This window comes from Phalangium opilio, unplaced genomic scaffold (genome assembly GCF_054372755.1).
Source record: "Phalangium opilio isolate 3A_F unplaced genomic scaffold, DU_Popi_V2 ptg000079l_1, whole genome shotgun sequence".
In the NCBI taxonomy this organism is placed as follows: domain Eukaryota; kingdom Metazoa; phylum Arthropoda; class Arachnida; order Opiliones; family Phalangiidae; genus Phalangium; species Phalangium opilio.
Genome location: NW_028324187.1, coordinates 3,537,652 through 3,561,919, shown reverse-complemented (window position 1 = coordinate 3,561,919; position 24,268 = coordinate 3,537,652). Strand labels below are relative to the sequence as shown.

The 24,268-nt window shown below is 36.0% G+C and overlaps 2 protein-coding genes and 1 non-coding gene across 4 annotated transcripts in view; 2 read left to right on the top strand and 1 right to left on the bottom strand.

Moving 5' to 3' along the window:
- Positions 1-12,298, bottom strand: part of LOC149654233 (uncharacterized) — a 74,474-nt gene extending 62,176 nt beyond the window's left edge. For both annotated transcript variants that reach the window (XM_089845681.1, XM_089845682.1), the window contains exon 1: positions 12,160-12,298. The gene's annotated coding sequence lies outside the window, so the exon portion shown is untranslated. The remainder of the gene's footprint in view (positions 1-12,159) is intronic.
- Positions 840-15,957, top strand: LOC149654232 (uncharacterized). The gene is made up of 15 exons (XM_089845680.1): positions 840-1,201; positions 6,816-6,897; positions 11,193-11,462; positions 11,822-12,091; positions 12,172-12,444; positions 12,521-12,775; positions 12,849-13,130; positions 13,229-13,486; positions 13,545-13,714; positions 13,782-13,915; positions 13,987-14,129; positions 14,189-14,270; positions 14,481-14,634; positions 14,708-14,933; positions 14,989-15,957. Exons 2-15 carry the CDS (start codon positions 6,846-6,848, stop codon positions 15,207-15,209), a joined length of 2,790 nt encoding a protein of 929 aa, XP_089701806.1. The 5' UTR covers positions 840-1,201; positions 6,816-6,845; the 3' UTR covers positions 15,210-15,957.
- On the top strand, positions 5,011-5,083 carry TRNAV-UAC (transfer RNA valine (anticodon UAC)). The gene has a single exon. It is a non-coding gene; the product is annotated as a tRNA-Val (tRNA).
- Positions 15,958-24,268: the final 8,311 nt, after the last annotated feature.

Sequence of the window (24,268 nt, the reverse complement as noted above, 5' to 3'; positions counted from 1 at the left end):
CATTTCCCCTTTCAATTTAAAGACAGGTTCTATAAAGAGACCCGTTCACATTAAGATTTAAATTCTAAATGAAATCCGGTTTAACCAATGTAGAAATCTTAACTTTAACTTAGTTTTTGTTGCTGATAAGGAGATTCTTAAAATAGTCGCGGCAGGGTTACGTTCAACTGGACGTATATGCAGGGTGTATCTGATATGTATGGCATAAATTACAGCGTGTATTATTGGGGTCAAAGTGCGTGTCATAGAACATGAGGTCTGCAACATTTTGCTGCGCAGATATATTTGCTTTCAAATATTGATTGGTCCCGAAAACAAAGAAATGGTGGAGTAAGACATATCAGCCTGCAATAGTCTTCAATCTAAGACTGGTAAAGTAAGATATATCAGCCTGCAATAGTCTTCAATCTAAGACTGGTAACGTAAGGCATATCAGCCTGCAATAGTCTTCAATCTAAGACTGCTAAAGTAAGACATATCAGCCTGCAATAGTCTTCAATTTAAGACTGGTAACGTAAGACATACCAGCCTGCAATAGTCTTCAATCTAAGACTGCTAAAGTAAAGCTAACTACTCCACACTTGTGACTATTTTCATTTTCTAGGGGCCAACCAACGTTTGGGTGCGTATATCACTGTAGACCCCACGTTCTTTGATGAGACTTTCCACTTAAAAATTTCAATGTCAATGCGAACGGTCCCAAATCATTACCATCATTTGACGAGCCTTTTCTTTTTCTATTATTTTTTTATAGAGACGGCCCTTGAAAAAAAATTTGGACGGGAGGGTTGAAGTGGAAATGACCGGGGAAGCTAAACCCGTCGAAGGGGAAACTGACTTTCAGGTAAGAAGACGCGAACTAAAAATCTGAACTCACGAACGCGTAGAAAGTGCGCCGAGCCTTCGGAGTACGTCAAGCCGGTTGCTAAACGCGGGACGTGGAGAGGATTCTACTACCTTTTATAAATATAATATAGAACTAAAAATAACAATAGTTCAATTTAGGCTTAGCGCAATCATTATTAAATTTCGACTCCACCAGCAAAATACTTGCATAATCAAAGACACGATTGGGAACCGAGAGTAACTTCGAAAATAATATTATTTCAAAACCATGCGACGGTGAAAAAGTCTTTGGAAAAAACTATATTTAGTCTAATATTTCTGGAAAAACTTGGTCACCGAGAACTCATTTCCAAAGGTAGGATAAGTTTTATTATTTTAAAATGTATATTCATTAAAATTAATTGAATTAAATAAATTAACAAATATAAAAACTTGTCTATGAATATTAAGCCTTTTGGTCCAATTAATATTTCTTTTTGATTTCTATCAATGCGCTAAGCCTATTTATTTTTATTTTAAAGTTAAAACGTGGAAATCATTTTAAAAATTTTAATTTGGAATTGCGGGAATCTTTGCCAGACCGAAATTGTATTGTTTCTATCGTTTAAGACGTTTCGAAGCCTAGTTCCGTTGGTATTCGCTAGACGGCGCATGCTTATTGCGTCACCACCGGTTGTTATTAAAGGGGATGGTATGAAATTGAGAAGTTAGGTATATATATTAACTTCAGCCCCGAGCGGATAAAAGTGCGATAACCCTGAATTGTCGAATGAGAAGGGGGGTATAAAGGTGTTATCCACATTTTAGTGCATGCGCCCTGTATCAGACTTATACAATTGACATTTATAATAAGAATGACCCAGCCTAACCCTTATCTGTCTGTTAGTAACGCTCCGACCGAGTTTAGCTTTGAAAAAGGTGTTACATTAACAAACTTTATCGAGTTTGCCAATTTAAAGGATGGACTATTTTCCAATTTCGAATTTGGCGGTAAATTACCATGGTAAATGATCAGACGAAATTGTAAATTACCATATTAAATTACTGAGTGAATTACCATATTAAATTACTGTGTGAATTACCGTATTAAATTACTGAGTAAATTACTATATTAAATTACCATATTAAATTACTGAGTAAATTACCATATTAAATTACTGAGTAAATTACCATATTAAATTACTGAGTAAATTACCATATTAAATTACTGAGTAAATTACCATATTAAATTACTGAGTTAATTACCATATTAAATTACTGTGTAAATTACCATCTTAAATTACTGTGTGAATTACCATCTTACATTACTGTGTAAATTACCATCTTAAATTACTGTGTGAATTACCATCTTAAATTACTGTGAGAATTACCATATTAAATTACTGAGTAAATTACCATACTAAACTACGGTGTAAATTACTGTGGTAATTAAATTATTGATTTAAAAATTAGAACCCTAAACATTACCTTTAAAAATATATTTATCTATCATCTTCAAATAATTTAAAATAAATTTTTCATCATTCAAGAATAACGCCGATAAATCTGGGGAATATTAATTTTTACATAATGACACCAAAAACAATTACCGAAGATAAAGGATATCCTGAAATATGTTTTCTAGCCAGCTATAGGAAGGGAAACCACTCCCAAGATATAAGAGTTAAACCACGCACCTTAAGAAAAAGGGTTGATTCCCAGTTCTCCATCACTATCACGTTATCTAACGCAAAATTTATGATAATTTCACGTGTATACACGTTTGTTAAAATCATAATGCTTCAAAGCCAACCTCATCTGATCGTAACCCCTCTTTGCTATTAAATTAGCGGTGGTTTTAATAATAACAACACTGCCAAAAGAAAATTTTACAGCCATAGCTTTTGGCTGCGGTGCTCTCACCCCTTCTAGCTATCTAAAGATGATACCATGAATATATTCATTTCAATTATGAATCATACACTGTGTACCTTAAAAGGTCGGTAGGACTGAAGTACACTGGGTTCGATGGGCGTAAACATCCAAGTAATTTATAGTGGTAATTAATTCATATATTACTAATCTGGCAAGGCTCCGCTCATGTCAAAGACAATTTAGTCAGTTTAAATATTCAAGATTAAAAATGATTAAATTCAGGATGAAACATGGTAGAAAAGGGTCAAAACTTACAAAATTATGGAAAAGAAATTTCCTAAAAAATCTACAATTTAATCAGCTTGAATATTCAAGATTAAAAATTATTAAATTCAAGATTAAAAATTATTTTATTCAAGGTTAGAAAATGTTAGATTCAAGGTTAAAATTGTTCAGTTCAAGGTTAAAAACTGTTAAATTCAAGATTAAAATTGTTCAGTTCAAGGTTAAAAACTGTTAAATTCAAGATTAAAATTGTTCAGTTCAAGGTTAAAAACTGTTAAATTCAAGATTAAAAATTGTTAAAATCCAGATGAAACACGTTAAAAACAATAGAAACTTGCGGAATGGAAATTTCCAGAAATTCTTACACAATCCCTTTAATAGGATCAAAATCTATTTTATCATGATTATCTTATGGTATTTTTCTAATTTTCTCATTATATAGTAGAGTAGAGTGTAGGAAGAATTTTACACGTTTGCCCGTTAGGCTAAAATATCTTTTCTGGTATTAAAAATTACATACGTAGAAAAGTTAAAAACCAGTTTCACGCATCACGGGCATTTAAATTATTGTTTATTATATATTTCTTAATTTTTGTAAATCGAGTCAAGAGTCGAGGAAACGAAAATTTTAACGATTCCAAAAGTTTCAATGTCCGTTTAATTGTTATAAAAACGATTTAATTAAAAATAACAGTATAATTATCTACCTTAGATTCTTTCTTACGCATGAGTATGAAACCGGTAACAGAGTTTGGTGGTGTCTATGTAATCACTCTGGACTTTTCGGGGTTTTTTATTTTTCCAACGGTTCAAAGGATGTTTTAGTGAATTTAAAAAAAAATTTACTCCCTTCATTAACTCGTTTTATTTTAAATATCTCGAGTCCCTTTGGTGTTGTGCAAGAAATTAAGCAACACGATTTTTTCGCGCTTTATTTAAATGAGTCTATTGGCCCTTCCTTTATCTCTGTTACGATCTTGATTTTCGTAAAGGGATGATGAAAAATAAAGTAATAAAATTTCAGTGATCCTAGCAATAAAACATAAAGCAAATAACCAAAATAAAACGGTATAAATGGTATAAAGCAAGGAGCATATTGTCTGAAAGTTTTATAAACTTATTTGGACGCCATTTGCCAAAATGGCCGCCGAAAAGAAAACTTTTCTTGGTAGGAATCTGGTACTAAAGAACTAGTTTCGCAATCATAGGTCAAAGGGTAAAGTTCTAGAGTTACAATAATCAGTCAGTCGTTTAAGTAATTAACTTATATGGACGCCATTTTCAAATATGGCCGTAGATTGAAAAGGATTTCTTGAGTATTTAGTATCAGAATCAGAAATTAAGGTCTAGAGATTTAGAGATCTGCAAGGCTAACGAAAATTATTCAGTAAAATTAATTAGCCGTTCACTATTTCACAGTCCCTTTGAATATTAGGATGGGCCAAGAAAATAACATTTTTTTTTAAAATTTTAAATTACCGGTAAGCTTTTCTTTTCTATAATAAGAAACATAAAAAATATTATTTAAAGCTAAAAATATGAAATATGTTCGGCGTCGAAAAATGATGCTCGGAGAGATAAAATTGGGAATAATTTCATATCACGTTTCACACTTTTTCTATTTTATTTTTTTTTCATAAAAAAACGTGCGATTTAAATTTTTTGATGATTATCCTACCATCAAAATTTATTCTACAGGGCCGGTAGGCCCTTGTAGATATGACTTGATACTCTTTTGTAACGTTAAATCAAAATTCACATGCTTTTACCAATTTTCCTATGGAGATTAACATGGGGTTTTTCGTGATATTTAACCACCTCTAACTGAAAAACTAGAGCGAAGTTACTTTTCGGAATACTCTTAATTTAACAATTAAGTATTCAGGGTGTGCGATCGGCTAGTCTAATCAGAAACAATTAAGTCTAAGTATGTTAATTTTAGTTAATTACAGAAGTACTTGTTTCGACCATCGTGATTGGACATAATAATAATGCTAGAGCTCTTCGAAAACTCAAAATAACCAAGTATCTATGGTGTAGTGGTTATCACGTCCGCTTTACACTCGGAAGGTCCCAGGTTCGAGCCCTGGTAGATACATGACTTGACTATCGTTATTGGACACAATAATAAGCTAGATCTCTTCGAAAACTCAGAATAACCAAGTATTCATTGTGTAGTGGTTATCACGTCCGCTTTACACGCGGAAGGTCCCGGGTTCGAGCCCTGGTAGATACATGTTTTGACCATCGTGATTGGACATAATAATAAGCTAGATCTGTTAGGAATCTCAGTATTACCAGGTATGTGTAGTGTAGTGGTAATCTCGTCCGCCTAACACGCGGAAGGTGCAACGTTTGGGCCCTGCTAGATACATGTTTTGACCATCTTATTGGACATAATAATAAGCGGTAAAGAAAACATAATTACTCAAAATTTAATTACATTAAGACTGAAGCGACAGATATTATATAAAAACGTCTTGGTTTGGACCAAGGCCGAAAAAACAAACGATATGTGTGAGGTTTATCAATTGACTGAAGTTTCAGATATTGAAATTTTTTCTAGTTATTTTTATACACTCAATCCTTAATCAATATTTAATTCAATCAACTGATTTTACTGTTAATCGACCTAGTCCCTCTAAATTAATTGAAAAAATTACATATCTACGCTTTTTCAAGAACAATTACATTTTCCGAAAACATTTTATCATGAAATTAATTATTTTGAAGGGATTTCGTGTCGATACTCACTAACTTGTGAGCATCTTGACCGACATAGTTTTAATTGTTGCTGGCTTGACAAATTTTCAAGTTTGCACCAAAAGAAGTTTAAATCTGTTTTAAGTTGTTGATAAGACTGTCGTTTAGAGTGAATGTCGTCTACTTAAGACAAAGCAACAAAGTTTATCCTGTGTGGTAAAGGGTAAAGATCACATAAACAGAAATACTTCTCAGACTTGTTATATTCATTTCCCGCGGAAATAATATGGTTAAACAAATCATTCATTACTAGTTATGCCAAGAAGGTCACATTTAACTCCGACACCCCCTCCCTTCCTCTATTTTCCCAATATATGGCATTTTATAATCACCAGTGGTTTCAGTGTATGGGTGATCTGAGCCGTCGCAACACTCTCAGCCAATATTACCATAGACTGAGTTATGACCAAGAAATTCTTAAGTACGGAAAAGGAAGTTCCAGTGCAACTTTACCATCAAAGAGGCGACAATAGAAATGTAGCATTTCGATATACGAAATTAAATGTATAAATTCGCGCAACACCCTTGTTTGGCATCCACGATCAAATATTTACATTTTCCATTCGAGTTATGCCAAAGTTCGCTTGCTTGTTTTAGACATCCAGTAGAACATTTCAAATATTCAATACTGTATCCTCGACATGATAAATTAATTTCACGATAGAATGTTTTCGGAAAATGTAATTGTTCTTGAAAAAGCGTAGATATGTAATTTTTTCAATTAATTTAGAGGGACTAGGTCGATTAACAGTAAAATCAGTTGATTGAATTAAATATTGATTAAGGATTGAGTGTATAAAAATAACTAGAAAAAATTTCAATATCTGAAACTTCAGTCAATTGATAAACCTCACACATATCGTTTGTTTTTTCGGCCTTGGTCCAAACCAAGACGTTTTTATATAATACTCTGTGGCCCTAAGGGATAATATCCTTATTTTAATAATATTTTGTGATTTACCATGGTTTTATAACTAATTATTATCGCCACGCGATAAATTCTATCAACAAATTAATTAGAAATTTTAAAGTCTCTATTAAATGCCAAATTTTATTTTTTTTTACAGGAGTTTGAAAAACGGTGGAGAGAATTCAAAATGAAGAAATTAATTGCTACTTTCGTTCTAATTTGCTGGTTTTACCAAACAGGTATTGTAGCAAAATATAATTTTCTGATAAAACAGTTTCTCAAAATGTCATAGAACATTTTAGACTCAAAATCGTCCAAAAAACACACCCTTAATTTATCAGAAACACTCTGTATACCTGAATAAATAATTTAAATTATTAAAAACGCGTTTTTATCAGTACCTTAGCAGTCTGATTCAATTTTAATCTTGAACATTATTAGAACTAATTATGTTTAATATCGTGACCAAGTCTGGGTTTTTATATAAGGCCCACCAAAAAAGATATTCAGATTCGGGATTCATTTAGTTCTTACCCTAAAGCGATTATCTGGCGGCATAGCTTCAAGGGACATAAGTGTATTATTAATGTACATGCTTATTTAGCAATTTAAACTTTAATAGCTTGCGTGTATAACCTGCCACAGACCTGACTAAATAATAGAATGTTTCTAAAGCCAATAGCGATATAAGTGGCGGCATAGCTTTAAGGGATATAAGTCGATGTGCATGTACGTATCTTGAGACAGTTTTTATATATATAATAAGAATGATCATAGATATATTAAATAAGTATGAACTTAAGATATTGAAACTTTATTAAAGTGGTTCGTTTTAATGTCTAGGGGATAATAGAAATAATAATCAAATAAAATAAAGCTTAATGCTTTTTAAAATTACAAAACTGTCGTCATTGAAATAATAAAAATAATAATAGTTTTAATAATTTGAAATAAAAATAGTTCGTAACCCTGGCTGGGTTTAATTAAATAAAAATATTTTGGTTTATATTTACGAATTTGTTGAATTGAAACCCGCACAAAAGCGTCCGGCGCGAAAAGTAGATCGTCCAGGTAACCGGCGCGTTGTAAAGGTTAAGTCCGGAGACTTCACGAGAAAACCGCGGCGTGGCCCCGAAGGGTCCACGCCCGAGGGCGTCGAGCCCGAGGGCTGCAGCGACAGAATGTCCGACCAAGCAGGACCAAGGTGAAAGTCAGAGAGAGAGAGTTAACAAAGGTCGGGGACCCTTTTTATAGCGCGAGCGCGTTTTTCTTTCGCGCACAAACACGTGGACCACTCGTGGGTCCATCTTCACGATGTTGATGGTCTTCGGGTTTTTCGTTGACGTCATCATTGACGTCATGGGTAGAATTTTTAAAACCAGCCAGGTTAGGAAAATAAAGGGGGAGCGCCAGTTTGAAGGGATAGTCCATAAAATACTGTTACACTCTTCCCCACTTAATTTCGAACGTCCTCGTTCGAGAACTATCAACTATACAGAAAAACATAACTGAGACCAAAACAAAAAAATATTCAAAACAAGGTTTTGTTACAGCAAAAACCAAAATAAAATACAACGGCAAAGCTGGGGCCAAAAATACTAAAATAGTTAAACATCAGCGCTTGGCATAATGAAACAAAAAAAAAAACTCAATTTGTTGTCAATGAGAAAAAAATTAATATTAATATAGTCATGTGGACAAAGGACATTAATAATTACTATAAATAAAAAATCACAAATTTTACAAAAATATTACAAAGCTAGCTAAATACAGTCAGGTATACACGCTGACTATATATCCAAATCATAAGAGTTAACCTAATACTCTAAGGTTTAAACTACAATAGAGGTCCCTCCTCTAAAACAGAATAAATACAGTCGGTTTACACGCAGACGATATATTCAAATCATAACCTAATACACCAAGGTTTAAAATATACGAGAGGTCCCTCCTCTAAACAAAAACATGTGGGTTCCCTACCCAAAAGTTATTCAATGGCCAATTGAAAACAAACATATCACTAAGTAACTTGGCCAACGTTAAAGAGGTGGTCACGCATAATAACGGGCTTCAAATATTAACTTAAGATAAAAAAAATAAACTCACAACCCGTGTTGGCACAGGCGGAAAAATTAAGGGAAATAGTGGGATGCTCGTTTAGACTAAAGCATTGCCTAATAATTAACCCTGACAAATAAATAAACGCTAAGAGATCACTAATTATACTACTCTAGAAAAAAAATTTCTACCCTAATTTTTGATTATCATATCTATGCCTGCCTACTGCGATGGGTCTGTACAGAGGTATACACGCTCCTGAGATAAAAGCTTGAGGTCCGAACAATTATATAGTGAATAACCATCAGGGGAAAAACTAAAAACTAAAAATTTTAACTGGAATTATATCCATTGAAAATTATATTGCTAAAGGTGAAATAACTAAACGGGCTGGTCAGAGGCTAACTAAAAATTTACAAAGGAAGCGAATGGAAAAACCCTTCCTCGCACCGACCAGCGGGGCGAGTTGAGTTCAACGGCTTAGAGTGACAATGCGTCCACCATCACTCTATAAAACCTAACTCCGGGTGGTACTGAACTTGGAAAAATAATTGTATGGAAAATTTTGAACCTCGTTGAGCGGCTAGCTAGGCCTAACCATTTTCTCTGGCGGTACTGGTGACTAATTTATTCATGCCCCCTTTCTAACAAAATAAAATAGCCCTTTCCTCGACCAAAAATTAGGGTATTCAAATCTCAACGAGCAAAATACGTTAACTGAGGAGAGCGTGACCAACACTAAAAACGTTATTTCAAAAAAAAAATCGAACTTTAAATAACATAAAGAAAATTTAACACAATTAATATTAATGTGAACATTAACTAAAAACATTTTTACTAGCGTGATTAATTTAAATCTAAAAACAGAAATGAGTTCTGCCTTACTAGAACCCTTTTAACAATACATTTAGGCATATTTTACCTCAAAAACTAGGGATCATAAAAATTGCAACTAAATAACTTATGGCCATATTGCAACCAATATATTAACAAAAAAAATCGTCCATTTTTAACTAAAGGACTTAAACAAAGAAAATTACTAATCATGGGCACATAGACTGAAACAGTTTATATAATGCGAGTGGTTCTAGGGAATCGAATCCCGGACGGAGACCCCCAAAATGAGACAGTTTTTAAATAATAATAAGAATAATAATAGATATCTTAAATAATTATGAACTTAAGATATTGAAACTTTATTAAAGAGGTTCGTTTTAACGTCTAGGGGAAATATTTGATACCAATAATAATAAAATAAAATAAAGCTTAATGCTTTTTAAAATTACAAAACTGTCGTCATTGAAATAATAAAAATAATAATAGTTTTAATAATTTGAAATAAAAATAGTTCGTAACCCTGGCTGGGTTTAATTAAATAAAAATATTTTGGTTTATATTTACGAATTTGTTGAATTGAAACCCGCACAAAAGCGTCCGGCGCGAAAAGTAGATCGTCCAGGTAACCGGCGCGTTGTAAAGGTTAAGTCCGGAGACTTCACGAGAAAACCGCGGCGTGGCCCCGAAGGGTCCACGCCCGAGGGCGTCGAGCCCGAGGGCTGCAGCGACAGAATGTCCGACCAAGCAGGACCAAGGTGAAAGTCAGAGAGAGAGAGTTAACAAAGGTCGGGGACCCTTTTTATAGCGCGAGCGCGTTTTTCTTTCGCGCACAAACACGTGGACCACTCGTGGGTCCATCTTCACGATGTTGATGGTCTTCGGGTTTTTCGTTGACGTCATCATTGACGTCATGGGTAGAATTTTTAAAACCAGCCAGGTTAGGAAAATAAAGGGGGAGCGCCAGTTTGAAGGGATAGTCCATAAAATACTGTTACAATCTAGCATTTTAAATTTAATTTGATTAATTTGTTTGGCATATAATTTGCATAATTATACGTATAATTAGTTGACGTACATAAGGCTAGTTCTCGAGGGCAAAACTTTTAACTTTGCGTGACATATTTATGAACTTACAGCCAAATAGGTAGTTAATTTTGACAATTTTTCTCTTCTAGACTATAGCTATACCTGGGAAATATTTTTAAACGGTGGGAAAAAGAGTTGAGATGCTAAAAATTATCTACGTTCATTTATCTTTAAATTAACTTGTTTAAAAACTTAGATGTTAACCAACCGTTTATCAGTTGAACATTTTGACAAATATCAGTAGATTTTTGGAATTAACTGGACCCCCAAAAAAAGGGCGTAACCAAAGTCGGCAAAACTTCAAAGTAACAAATAGAAAATTACGCCCAAAGATTCTAAACTTGTATAAACCAAATCAGAAAGGTCATTTAACTCAAATATAAAAAGGGTCATTAACAATATTAATTTTCCCAACTAATTAAGTTTAAGAGTGTTATGTTTTTGTTTACATTATCGAAAACCAATTACAATTATTGAAATCGACATTGAAATTATTTAAAAATAAGGGTCCGAATAATTAAACCGAACGACCCGCTAATTACTTTAATTACAGCCGGTTTATGTCTACGAGGAAAGGAATCTTTCGTACTAACATCGAATGGGAAAATGAACGCGTTACCCTACGAATCGTACCCGGGGCGAAACGTCAGCGAGTGCGTTCAGAAATGTCGCCAAGATGAGCGGTGTGGATCAGTCATTTTCTATCATAATAATTCCGATACCCTCTGTCAGTTAATCGACGTTAAACCCAGGATTTTACAAGAAATAGGCGTCTTTCCCAGACAAAATGGAATATACCGCTTCGACAAAGTTTGTTTGGAAGGTAGAGTATATAATTTTTGATATACCTTGCATTTCCTGATCCCCAGAAGAAGTTGCCAGTCTGATGCGCGGTTTATTTATACGCCTAAGGGCAAATCTTAAAAGTTGAGATACAAGTAGTTCCTAGCTAAGGGTAACAAGACCGGGCGGTAACTAATGGTGCACTGACCACACCTCTTCAAACCTGATAATTTCAAATTTATACGCAAAATATTGCAATACCCAATGGTAAAATACCGTTAGGGTAATTTGATTTATATTGTACGTAGTTCAAGAATTTTCACGGTGGAATAGGCTGGATTAATTGGGATAGACGTATTTAAAGAAAGGTGTCTGATATCCAAAATATGTAAATTTCAGGTGCCTGTGACAAGCTATTTGTCATTGAAAAACTGCCTCGGGTTGAACTGGAAGGTCACGACAATAAAATGGTTGAAAACGTAACGCAAACTGAATGCATGGAACTATGTTTAACGGAAGACAGTTTCGTTTGCCGTTCGGCCGAATACGACCGTTCTAATTCAACTTGTAAATTGAGTCGATACGACAGGTTCAGTAGACACACCCATTTCCAAACGGCAAATTCCGAAGACATCAGTTATTTCGATAACATATGCGCTTATAAACCCGGTAAGTTAGCGTTCCCCTCCCCCCATGTCACTAAAAGCGTCAAAGATAATTAATGGTTTTGAGCTTACCATTTCCATCAGCGGAGGAAAGTAACACCGCTGAGATCGTCTTGTTGGGTAACGTCGAACATCCGTATAGTTTAATGGAGTACCGTGGTGTATCCGTGGGCGAATGCGGAGAGCTGTGCATCCGTAATTCCTTGTTCCCATGCCGATCATTCCTCTTTGGACGAAGATCGGGTCAACCCTTTTGCGGTTTAACTCATCAGAATCGGGCTGGTTTGTTTCAGTCACCAGGAAGTTTTCGGCCATCCAGTAATTTGAACTATTACGAAATTGCAAGAAATTTAGATGGTTAGTATACCATTCAGTTCTTAGCCAAGAAAGAATAAAAAGGGACTTATAACAATAATAAAAAAATAAATTATAGCTTGCGACATGCAGGACGTTCAATTCGAACTTCTTCCGAGTAGCGTCCTTGACGTCAATCCCTACAAAGTGACCAATAACTTAGCCCCTCAACAATGCCTTAGTATGTGTCGCGCCGAAGCAATGTGTCGATCGGTAAATATTGACTACAAGAAAGGTACTTGCCAATACAACGCTGATAACCTTAAAAGCGGACCCGACGCTGTACTCCGAGACATGGAATCTTTCAATTACTTCGAAAAAATATGCCTACCGGGTTAGTAACTATTAATGTAACTGTACCATGTGTTGTTCGTTTTCACCCTCTAAACCTGTTCGTTTATTTTCAGATGGTTCAACTTGTGAAAGGGATTGGGCTTTTGAACGAATCAGAGGGAAGGAATTAGTAGGTCACGAGTACGACCGGGTCTTAGTGGAAGGCAACACTAAGGAAGAGTGTATGGCGGCGTGTCTTAAGTATCAGCTGTTTCAGTGTCGTTCTGCCCACTTTAATTACCAACTGACGGAATGCAGATTAAGTCCCTACAGTCGGTACACCTCATTTGATAAGAAAGTCTCACTTGAAAATTCGCGTCTCGTCGTGGACTACTTTGAAAACAATTGTTACAAAGGTAGACAATTTAAAATAATCGAAAAATTATGTTTCGTAAACAAATTGCGATCGATTTATAAGCTACTAAGATTCTAATCCAGTATAAAAACGTTTCAGAGCCCAGAAGCTTCTGCAACCACAAAACATCGAAAAAACAAGCAGTGGCTGTAGCCGATCAAATCCACTTCACGGATACCATGGAAGAATGCCAGGAGGAATGTTACAAGTCACTTGGATTTAATTGCAGAGCGTACAGCTACGATTCGGCTACCAGAATGTGTTCCCTAAGTCACCATAATCGCAAAACAATGACTAGAGGTGGCGTAACCAAGTTAGAAACCAGCGAATTTAGGGAAGTGACAGCCTGTTACGATGGTAAGTCAGTCAAAACATATCCGAAAATAAAAGCTATAATCTCCGTTTATGAACTCAGTCACGGTTGAGTGCGGACAAGACGTCATGCGGGCCAAAGTTTCGACTAATATGCTTTTTAATGGTAAAGTCTACACCAAACCTAAACCCAGTGATTGCGTCATGGATTTGAACAACAGACTGGATTTTACCTTACCCATTTTACTAACCGGTTGTGGAACTGAGCGAGAGGTTCGTTAACAGACAAGTACCATCCTCGATAAATGAAGCAAACCTAAGCTAAGCCTAATTTATTTAGGAGGAGGGAAAATTTTCTAACGTTCTGGTCATACAAAGCAATGACCAAGTGGTAACGGCGAGCGATAAAGCAGTTGGAGTTTACTGTTCTTACGACATTGGCAACAAAACCGAGGAAGTTACATTGAATATCACGTCAGTTAATTAATTTTAATTCGTTTTGGTATCAGAATTAAACCTAATTGGGGGAAATGGAATATCTACAGTACACTAGATTCGAGTGACCAATCACGGTCCTCGCCTTCAATGCCAGACGTATCAATGCACGTCTTAGACGTACGTGGTAAAGAAAAGGATAGTGTTTCACTAGGAGAGTTACTGAGAGTTCAAGTTCGAATGTCTGACGAAGGTAAATTTGTATTCTGAATTATTTCAAGATGTGTTGTTACTAAAAAACGTATTACGTAGATACCTACGGTATTTTCATCCGTAACTTGGTAGCCAAGGATGGTACTGGAAGTAATAATCTAACCCTTATTGATAACACTGGGTAAGAAAAGTTATTGAATACTTGGCTTTAAATACAACATAGAGAACAGTGGTCCTTCGGAGATACGCCAGTTGAGATTGAAATAACCCTATACATAGGCCCTTAGCTTTGATAAGTAACAAAATTGTACAGTTACGTGTGGTTTACCAATTGGATTTTGGGGGTGTAGAGGCAATTTGAGAAAATAAAAATAAGAAAAAAACGTCTTAGGTGCCCCGTGGAGGTTAAAATGATGCGCGAGATCCGAACTCTAAATCCGAGGAGCAAATCCTTAGAGAGCTACTTAGAAGCATTCACCTTCACAGGAAGCAGCCTGTTGGAGTTAGAAGCCGAAGTGGAAACGTGCAGAGAAAGTTGCAAACCCGTAAATAATTTCGCAAATAAATTCTACCCAAAAGAGTACTATTAAATCAAGGTAATTTAATAATTAAAATCAGGTGTTGTGCCAAATCCCGACGGGCCGAAGCGAAGATGACCTGGAGACAGTCTCGTCTTTCGGCAAAAGGAGGAGAAGGCAAGCTACGGGGGACGATGGTTACGAGGTTCTAAGCCGGAAGACACTAACCAAGAGCGTGGCAGTACGAGCATCGCAATTCGGAATTGGAATGCCTTCTTACGAAAATAGTTTCGCTTTTCCCGTCACCGCTCCAAGTGCCCCCATAGGTAAAATACACACTTCAACACTCATGTTGAAATGTTATTAATTCATTATTTTTAGATAAATTTGTGGAAGAAATCATACGCAAGGAAGAGAGTGAACGTGGATTTTGTTTTGAACCGGTCATGTCAGCTATCGTTGGTGGATCGGTTCTTTTTGTTGACGTTTTAGTTTTTATCGTTTGTTTAATCGTTTCCTACAAATGGCGACATCCTGGAAAATCTGAGAAGCAACCTTTGTCCATTTACTACGAGAATTCCTCAGATTTGACCACGGGATAAACTAGGCCTAGAATTACTTTTTATTTTTTAATTTTTCATCTTTCAAATTAACTTTAAGGTATTTAAAATTAATTTAGCGATTGGGGTAATAATATTAGATTATCAAAAACTTAAAATAGAAAAATTTCTCAAGATATGATATGAGATTCAAAGAAATTGTGATAATAACCTTACATAAGGCAGCTATATTTTATATTATTTTTCAGTTTTTTTATGTATTTTCATCATATCACTTAACGTTTTCACTGCCAGTATTGTGATCTCCCCATTTATAACTATTATTGAGGTCTTATATGGTATTTCAGGCGGTGTAGTTTTACAAGTATTATTTTTACCTACATAATATCACGGTATTATATTGAAGCAACGACTTTTGCGTCCCGATTCAGGGACTGATGATCATTTTTCAATTTTAGTTTATTTACTCTATTAAATGTTGTTTATTTTATTTTTAAAAAACAACAAACAAAAGTTCCTATTCTATTTGTTTTGCGTGTTTAATTTTTTTTCGGTAGCTTAAATGGTAATTAATTTAAAACCAATTTGAAGTTGCAGAAGCACCTAAATAGCACAGATATAATAACCGCCCTTTACAATTCAATATCCACTTACATCAGGGGTTAATTAATTAATCCACCCCTGGTTATATAAGTTTCAAATATTGCATTTTTGATAATTATAAGAACACTTTTCTGGCATAATATTATACTTGTATGAATTTTTGAGTATTAAAAAGGTTTCAAAATTATTCCCCTTGTTGGATGGATTAATTTTACAAGTACGAATAGAGAACGGTTAGATTTTACTTCAGTCCGACTCATAGCCCAGTATAGAGCCCCTCCCTCCAACACGTAACGAAAATTTTAAATTTTCTGATAATCTCACTTAAACTACGTTTTGATGACGTTGCTGACGGGACGGCGAAAAATACGTAATTCCTTTTTACCTCTGTCGCTATGACCCGCCTCTTCTTTCATACCCCTCCGTCCCGGGGAAGGGGGTCCGGGACTATGACGCGTGCCCAGGTTACTCTGTTCTTCAAAAATTAAATCTATCCCTGAATATACACTATAGGGACCTAACAACTGGCTAGGGGGAAGAGATAGTCTGACGTCACGCAGCCCCTCTCTGGTTGGAATTATTGCGCGTAGAATACTGCTTCCAACCTTTAGGGGGGATGAAACTCCAGTAAGAGATAGAAGGGTGTGACGTTTCAGGGTCAGAACTGTTAGTTCCCTATACTTTTTAAAATTAAAATTAACAATTTCCAGCTTTCTAGCTCTTATTTGACGTGGCACCATTATGGCACCATTAATGTTCAAACCACATATTATAATTCAAATTTCAAGGCCAATTTGGTGAATCATTACATTCTATTACACCAGCTTACCCAAATAAATTGATAGAAACTCTATCATGAAATCTCAAAACCCCAGCGGACATGTTTAAGTTACCACTTCCAAATTTAAAAAAAAATTAAAAACAAGAACCAGTAGGCACGAACTACCCTAACCCCATTTTTAGGGCCATCGCTATTACACCGACAATCGGGGGAATATAGTGCCACGCTAATAGCCCTGGAATTTTGGGCCAAAATAGACAAGCCGTTGTTTAGCTATGATTCACGCTAATAATACCGGTTATGGTTTAGATTTTGTCATCTCTATATACCACTTACTATACTATAGAAACATCACAATAACGACCAAAAATACTAAAAACATTTTTTACCAAAATCATGAAATCCTCCGTCAGTTATTTACGAAGTTCAAAGAGATTTAATTAAGCAGCCTGCATCATCTTTCTTCATTCCCTAATTACTTTCGATCTTTTTCACAAAAACGCAATTTTATCCTCATAAAACAGAGCGAGACGAGAACCGGACTTTGCACTGGCACGTTGTTCAATTCTAAAGACGAAAGATTGGCAGCTCGCCAAAATTAACAGCGAATTTGATTTTAAAACAAAGACCTCCGTACCCGGGAAGGTGAGGGGGGGGGATATTGGGAGCCCTATGGCTCTCCCACGAAATTATATAAGACCTAAAATCATCTAAATTATCATTAAAATAATATCATTCTTCGTACTATTTTAGTTTATGATTAGTTTTGATTAAATATTAAACCAGAAATCTTTATAAGTAGTTAGATCTGAAATTAGTTTATCCCCATTTTTAAAATTCGACCCTCCCATTTCAGTTTGACAAATTAAGGTCATTTTGGGGTGAATTATGAGGTATTATTTGAAATTAACGGTGGGGGAAAAAGGTCTGGTCTTTTCGTGTTTACTCCGGTATGTTCAATAATATATGAACTTTTAAAGACTTTGGGTTAGAAAAAATTTATTATATTTTACAAATTACAAGTAGCCTTACATAATGACGTTACATTAGGCGGGAAATTTAAAGTGAGGAAATTATTATTAATAATAATAAAAAGTTGGGCGGTTGTTGTGTACGCAGGTCTAAATCCCATTCACACGTTCACACCAAATTTTCTTTCACATTTTCTCAACACGAATCGATAATCAGTTTTGAAATTTTTAAAGAAATCAATGTCACGAATGCAAATACGCGATCGTATCCTATAACAAAAAATCACTGATTTGCATAATTACATTATATAACAAGGAAAAAAGTAAAAAATAAAGGAGTTTATCGGGAAATTCAGACTGTTTTTCAAAACCTCAGTGAAGACTATTAATTTTATCTTTCACGAGAAAATGTCTGATAATTATTTTCCTTAATAAAAAAAATAAATGCCTTATTTAGATAATAGCTGCCTCAAGGCGATTTTCAAAATTAAAAAAAATAATCGAGTAAAACTTTTTCTTATTTTTCTCGTGAAAATCAAATATTTGGTTATCAATTTAATTTGGAGTGTTTTTGGATGATCTTAATGATTTTGCCGATTCCCATTTGCTCATAGCAAGCTTGTGCAATAGAGCAATATTTATGGAGAACTAATTGCAATGTGTGATAACCACTACGCTACAGATATGTTATTATTTTTGATCGAAAAAACAGGTTCAAGTAATTAAGCTAAACGTGAACAAACTAACCCCTCCATAGGAAATGCATCAGACTATACTTTGCAGGCTCGTATACTCTGTGTCTACTAGAGATACGGGGATGTCCTTTGAGTACGTTATAGTACAATTTGTCCCCCATCTAACCATACTAAAAACTTTGGGCTACGACAAACAGATGCCGAGTTTCGAACCTGTGGCCTTCCGGGAGTGAGGCGGATGTGATAACCACTGCACCACAGATATGGACTAATTTCTGATCGAAAATAAAGGACCAAGTAATTAAGCAAAACGTGAACAAACAAACCCCTCTATAGGAAATGCATTAGACTAAATTTTGGAGGCTCGGAACTCTGGTTCTACCAGAGATACGGGGATGTAAATAATGTGACCTTGACACAAATGTTCGGATAATTATAAAGGTCTTTACATATCCCAAGCGAAAAAAAAAAATTCACGGTTTCGAACCTGTGGCCTTCCGGGAATGAGGCGGATGTGATAACCACTGCACTAAAGATATGTTGTTATGGGTGACCGAGAATACAGTCGAGTAATTAAGGAAAAAGTAAACAAACAACTCCTTCCATAGGAATAGCATTAGACCCAACTTTGGACGCTCGTAACTCCTGCTCTAAAAGAGATACGGGAATGTCCTTTGAGTATGTTATAGTGAAATTTGTCCCCCATCTAACCATACTAAAAACTTGGGGCTACGACAAACAGGGGCCAAGTAATTAAGCAAAACGTAAACAAACAACCCCTCCATAGGAAAAGCATTTGACCCAATTTTGGAGGCTCGTAACTCTGGTTATAATAGAGATACGGGAATGTCCTTTGAGTATGTTATAGTGCAATTTGTCCCCCATCTAACCATACTAAAAACGTAGGGCTACGACAAACAGGGGCCAAGTAGTTAAGCAAAACGTAAACAAACAACCCCTCCATAGGAATAGCATTAGACCCAACTTTGGAGGCTCGTAACTCTGGTTCTAATAGAGATACGGGGATGTCCTTTGACTATGTTATCGTCCAACTGGTCCCCCATCCTACTATACCAAAGGTTTGGGGTTCCGTCAAACAGGGGCCGAGAAATTAAGCGAAATATTCAAAAAAATGCCATAGAAATCGCGTCACACCCAAATTTAGAGGCGCGTAACTCTGGTTCTACAAAACATAGGCGGATATCCTTTGAGTATTTTATGGTCCAATTTGTCCCCCATCCAACCATACTAAAAACTTTGGGCTACGACAAACAGGGGCCGAGATATTAAGCAAAATGTTCGTCAACGTATGGTATCGTCTCACTTATTGTTATTATGTAACTTATGATTTTAACACTGAACTTTGTAGGCTCATAACTCTCGTTCTATTAGAGACAAGGGGATCTCCTTTGGATATGTTATAGTACTCTTTTCTCCCCATACAAGGATAGTTTAAACTTGAGGCTACCTCAATATCGTCGTCAACTTAATTTTTGTCTCACTTATTGTTAGGAGATTACTTTTGATTTTTGAAAATAAACTTTGCTGACTCGTAACTCTTTTTCCACTAGAGATGCAGAGATCTCCTTTGAGTATGTTATAGCCCAATTTGTCCCCCATCTAACCATACTGAAAACTTAGGGCTACGACAAACAGGGGCCAAGTAATTAAGCAAAACGGAAACAAACAAACCCCTCTATAGGAAATGCATTAGACTAAATTTTGGAGGCTCGGAACTCTGTTTCTACCAGAGATACGGGGATGTAAATAATGTGACCTTGACACAAATGTTCGGATAATTATAAAGGTCTTTACATATCCCAAGCGAAAAAAAAAAATTCACGGTTTCGAACCTGTGGCCTTCCGGGATTGAGGCGGATGTGATAACCACTGCACTACATATATGTTATTATGGGTGACCGAGAATACAGGCCGAGTAATTAAGGAAAAAGTAAACAAACAACTCCTTCCATATGAATAGCATTAGACCCAAATTTGGACGCTCGTAATTCTGGTTCTAAAAGAGATACGGGGATGTCCTTTGAGTAGGTTATAGTGCAATTTGTCCCCCATCTAACCATACTAAAAACTTTGGGCTACGACAAACATGGGCCGAGTACTTAAGCAAAACGTGAACAAACAAACCCCTCTATAGGAAATGCATTAGACCCAACTTTGGAGGCTCGTAACCCTGGTTCTAGTAGAGATACGGCGATGTCCTTTGAGTATGTTATAGTGCAATTTGTCCCCCATCTAACCATACTAAAAGCATAGGGCTAAAAACAAACAGGGGCCAAGAAATTAAGCAAAACGTGAACAAACAAACCTCTCTATAGGAAATGCATTAGACTAAATTTTGGAGGCTCGGAACTCTGGTTCTACCAGAGATACGGGGATGTAAATAATGTGACCTTGACACAAATGTTCGGATAATTATAAAGGTCTTTACATATCCCAAGCGAAAAAAAAAACTTCGCGGTTTCGAACCTGTGGCCTTCCGGGATTGAGGCGGATGTGATAACCACTGCACTACAGATATGTTATTATGGGTGACCGAGAATACAGGCCGAGTAATTAAGGAAAAAGTAAACAAACAACTCCTTCCATATGAATAGCATTAGACCCAACTTTGGACGCTCGTAACTCTGGTTCTAAAAGAGATACGGGGATGTCCTTTGAGTAGGTTATAGTGCAATTTGTCCCCCATCTAACCATACTAAAAACGTAGGGCTACGACAAACAGGGGCCAAGTAATTAAGCAAAACGTAAACAAACAACCCCTCCGTAGGAATAGCATTAGACCCAACTTTGGAGGCTCGTAACTCTGGTTCTAGTAGAGATACGGCGATGTCCTTTGAGTATGTTATCGTCCAATTTGACCTTCATCCTACTATACCAAAGGTTTGGGGTTGCGTCAAACAGGGGCCGAGAAATTAAGCGAAATATTCAAAAACATGCCATGGAAATAGCGTCACACCCAAATTTAGAGGCTCGTAACTCTGGTTCTACAAGACATAGGGGGATGTCCTTTGAGTATTTTATGGTCCAATTTGTCCCCATCCTACTGTACCAAAGGTTAGGGGTTGCGTCAAACAGGGGCCGAGTAATTAAGGGAAATGTTCAAAAACATGCCATAGAAATAGCGTCACACCCAACTTTAGAGGCTCGTAACTCTGGTTCTACTAGACATAGGGGGATGTCCTTTGGGTATGTTATACTCCAATTTGTCCCCCATCCAACCATTCTAAAAACTTTGGGCTACGACAAACAGGGGCCGAGATATTAAGCAAAATGTTCGTCAACGTATGGTATCGTCTCACTTATTGTTATTATGTTACTTATGATTTTAACACTGAACTTTGTAGGCTCATAACTCTCGTTCTATTAGAGACAAGGGGATCTCCTTTGGATATGTTATAGTACTCTTTTTTCCCCATACAAGGATAGTTTAAACTTGAGGCTACCTCAATATCGTCGTCAACTTAATTTTTGTCTCACTTATTGTTAGGAAGTTATTTTTGATTTTTGAAAATAAACTTTGCTGGCTCGTAACTCTTTTTCCACTAGAGATGCAGAGATCTCCTTTGAGTATGTTATAGCCCAATTTGTCCCCCATCTAACCATACTGAAAACTTTGGGCTACGACAAACATGGGCCGAGTACTTAAGCAAAACGTGAACAAACAAACCCCTCTATAGGAAATGCATTAGACTAAATTTTTGAGGCTCGGATTTTTGGTTCTACCAGAGATACGGGGATGTAAATAATGTGACCTTGACACAAATGTTCGGATAATTATAAAGGTCTTTACATATCCCAAGCGAAAAAAAAAATACTTCGCGGTTTCGAACCAGTGGCCTTCCGGGAATGAGGCGAAAATGATAACCACTGCACTACAGATATGTTGTTATGGGTGACCGAGAATACAGTCGAGTAATTAAGGAAAAAGTAAACAAACAACTCCTTCCATAGGAATAGCATTAGACCCAACTTTGGACGCTCGTAATTCCGGTTCTATTAGAGATACGGGGATGTCCTTTGAGTATGTTATAGTGCAATTTGTCCCCCATCTAACCATACTAAAAACTTAGGGCTACGACAAACAGGGGCCAAGTAATTAAGCAAAACGTGAACAAACAAACCCCTCTATAGGAAATGCATTTGACCCAACTTTGGAGGCTCGTAACCCTGGTTCTAGTAGAGATACGGCGATGTCCTTTGAGTATGTTATAGTGCAATTTGTCCCCCATCTAACCATACTAAAAGCATAGGGCTAAAAACAAACAGGGGCCAAGAAATTAAGCAAAACGTGAACAAACAAACCTCTCTATAGGAAATGCATTAGACTAAATTTTGGAGGCTCGGAACTCTGGTTCTACCAGAGATACGGGGATGTAAATAATGTGACCTTGACACAAATGTTCGGATAATTATAAAGGTCTTTACATATCCCAAGCGAAAAAAAAAACTTCGCGGTTTCGAACCTGTGGCCTTCCGGGATTGAGGCGGATGTGATAACCACTGCACTACAGATATGTTATTATACAAAAACGAGTTTTGCTTCGCAGTCCTTAAAAAACTGCATTTATACACAATCCGCGGCACTTTTTCAAACCCACAAAGGGCCAGAAATTAGAAATTATTTTATGTATTGCAATTTGAAATTAAGTTTGATCGATATGAGAAATTTGGTTTTAATTGCGTAGTTCAAACATTTGTTATGATTAGAAATTTTACAACAAAAACGGGTATAAATGCGGCGTTTCGAGATAAAGGGAGCTTAGATTTTCACGTAGGAAATTATATAGAATCTGTTCCCCTAAAAACTTATCCCTGTCAAATAATTAAAGCGAAAAAATAGAAAATGAGCTTTTAACATTTTAGTTTTTCAGGGTGGAAGAGATAAGAACACTTATTTCGAGTAAAATGTCGCTTTACTACTCCTGCTTTACTACTCCTAAAATGAGGTCCCTCATTCTGATTTGTGGTTTTAAAAGCAGTGTCGTATTTCAGACATTTATCATACATTCAGAAAAGGTGTTCATATGTGTGTTGTTACATCTTGTATACGTTTTAAACTTCAATTCGAACTCGACTCATAATCGTCCTTGATTTAGCTCTTTGTTCCGAAACGCCGCATTTATACCCGTTTTTGTTGTAAAATTTCTAATCATAACAAATGTTTGAACTACGCAATTAAAACCAAATTTCTCATATCGATCAAACTTAATTTCAAATTGCAATACATAAAATAATTTCTAATTTCTGGCCCTTTGTGGGTTTGAAAAAGTGCCGCGGATTGTGTATAAATGCAGTTTTTTAAGGACTGCGAAGCAAAACTCGTTTTTGTATAATATCTGTCCCTTTTTGGGGAGAAACGTTATTTGGGAATAAATTAGTTCTGGAATAGTGAAACTCATTCGTCCAATTTTTTAAGACTAATTATATAGTATTTCACTAAATCGTAACTTACATTCGGAAATTGGAATGGTCGGATAATACAATGCACTGTATAACAAGCTGGTCCAGCAACCAGAACATTTTGCACACCCAATCAATTTATAGGACATTGGTCCAGTGAGGCAGTGACCCCTATAAGTGTCTCAAAGTTATCTTATTTCCGTCCCTGCTTAAAATAAAACCGACAAAATAAATCACGGCTAGAAAAGGTTGAATTGGGGCGAAAATAACTGAAATACTTTGAGCCTCCTGGAAATTCGCGAGAGCGGAAATAAGCAGAAAACTTGAAATGTATCCAGGGGCACTATTCTCTAAACATTTTAATGATTAAATACCCAAATCCAAATGTAAACATTAGGGTTGGTTCCATAAGGAGAGAGAGCTTAAAACCCTATTCTTTAATAGCGTTTTCCTTTGGGTCCTCGCGGAGCGCTCCCAAGGAGCAATAAAAATGGTAGTAGTAGTTTCCAGCTTCGTTAAAGACTGTTTTTGAAGAATAGGATCTCCTAGTTTTATTCCTCCATGGGAGCGCTCCGCGAGGACCCACGCTATAACCCAAATCCAAATCGACATTTGAATCTCCCGCCAAAC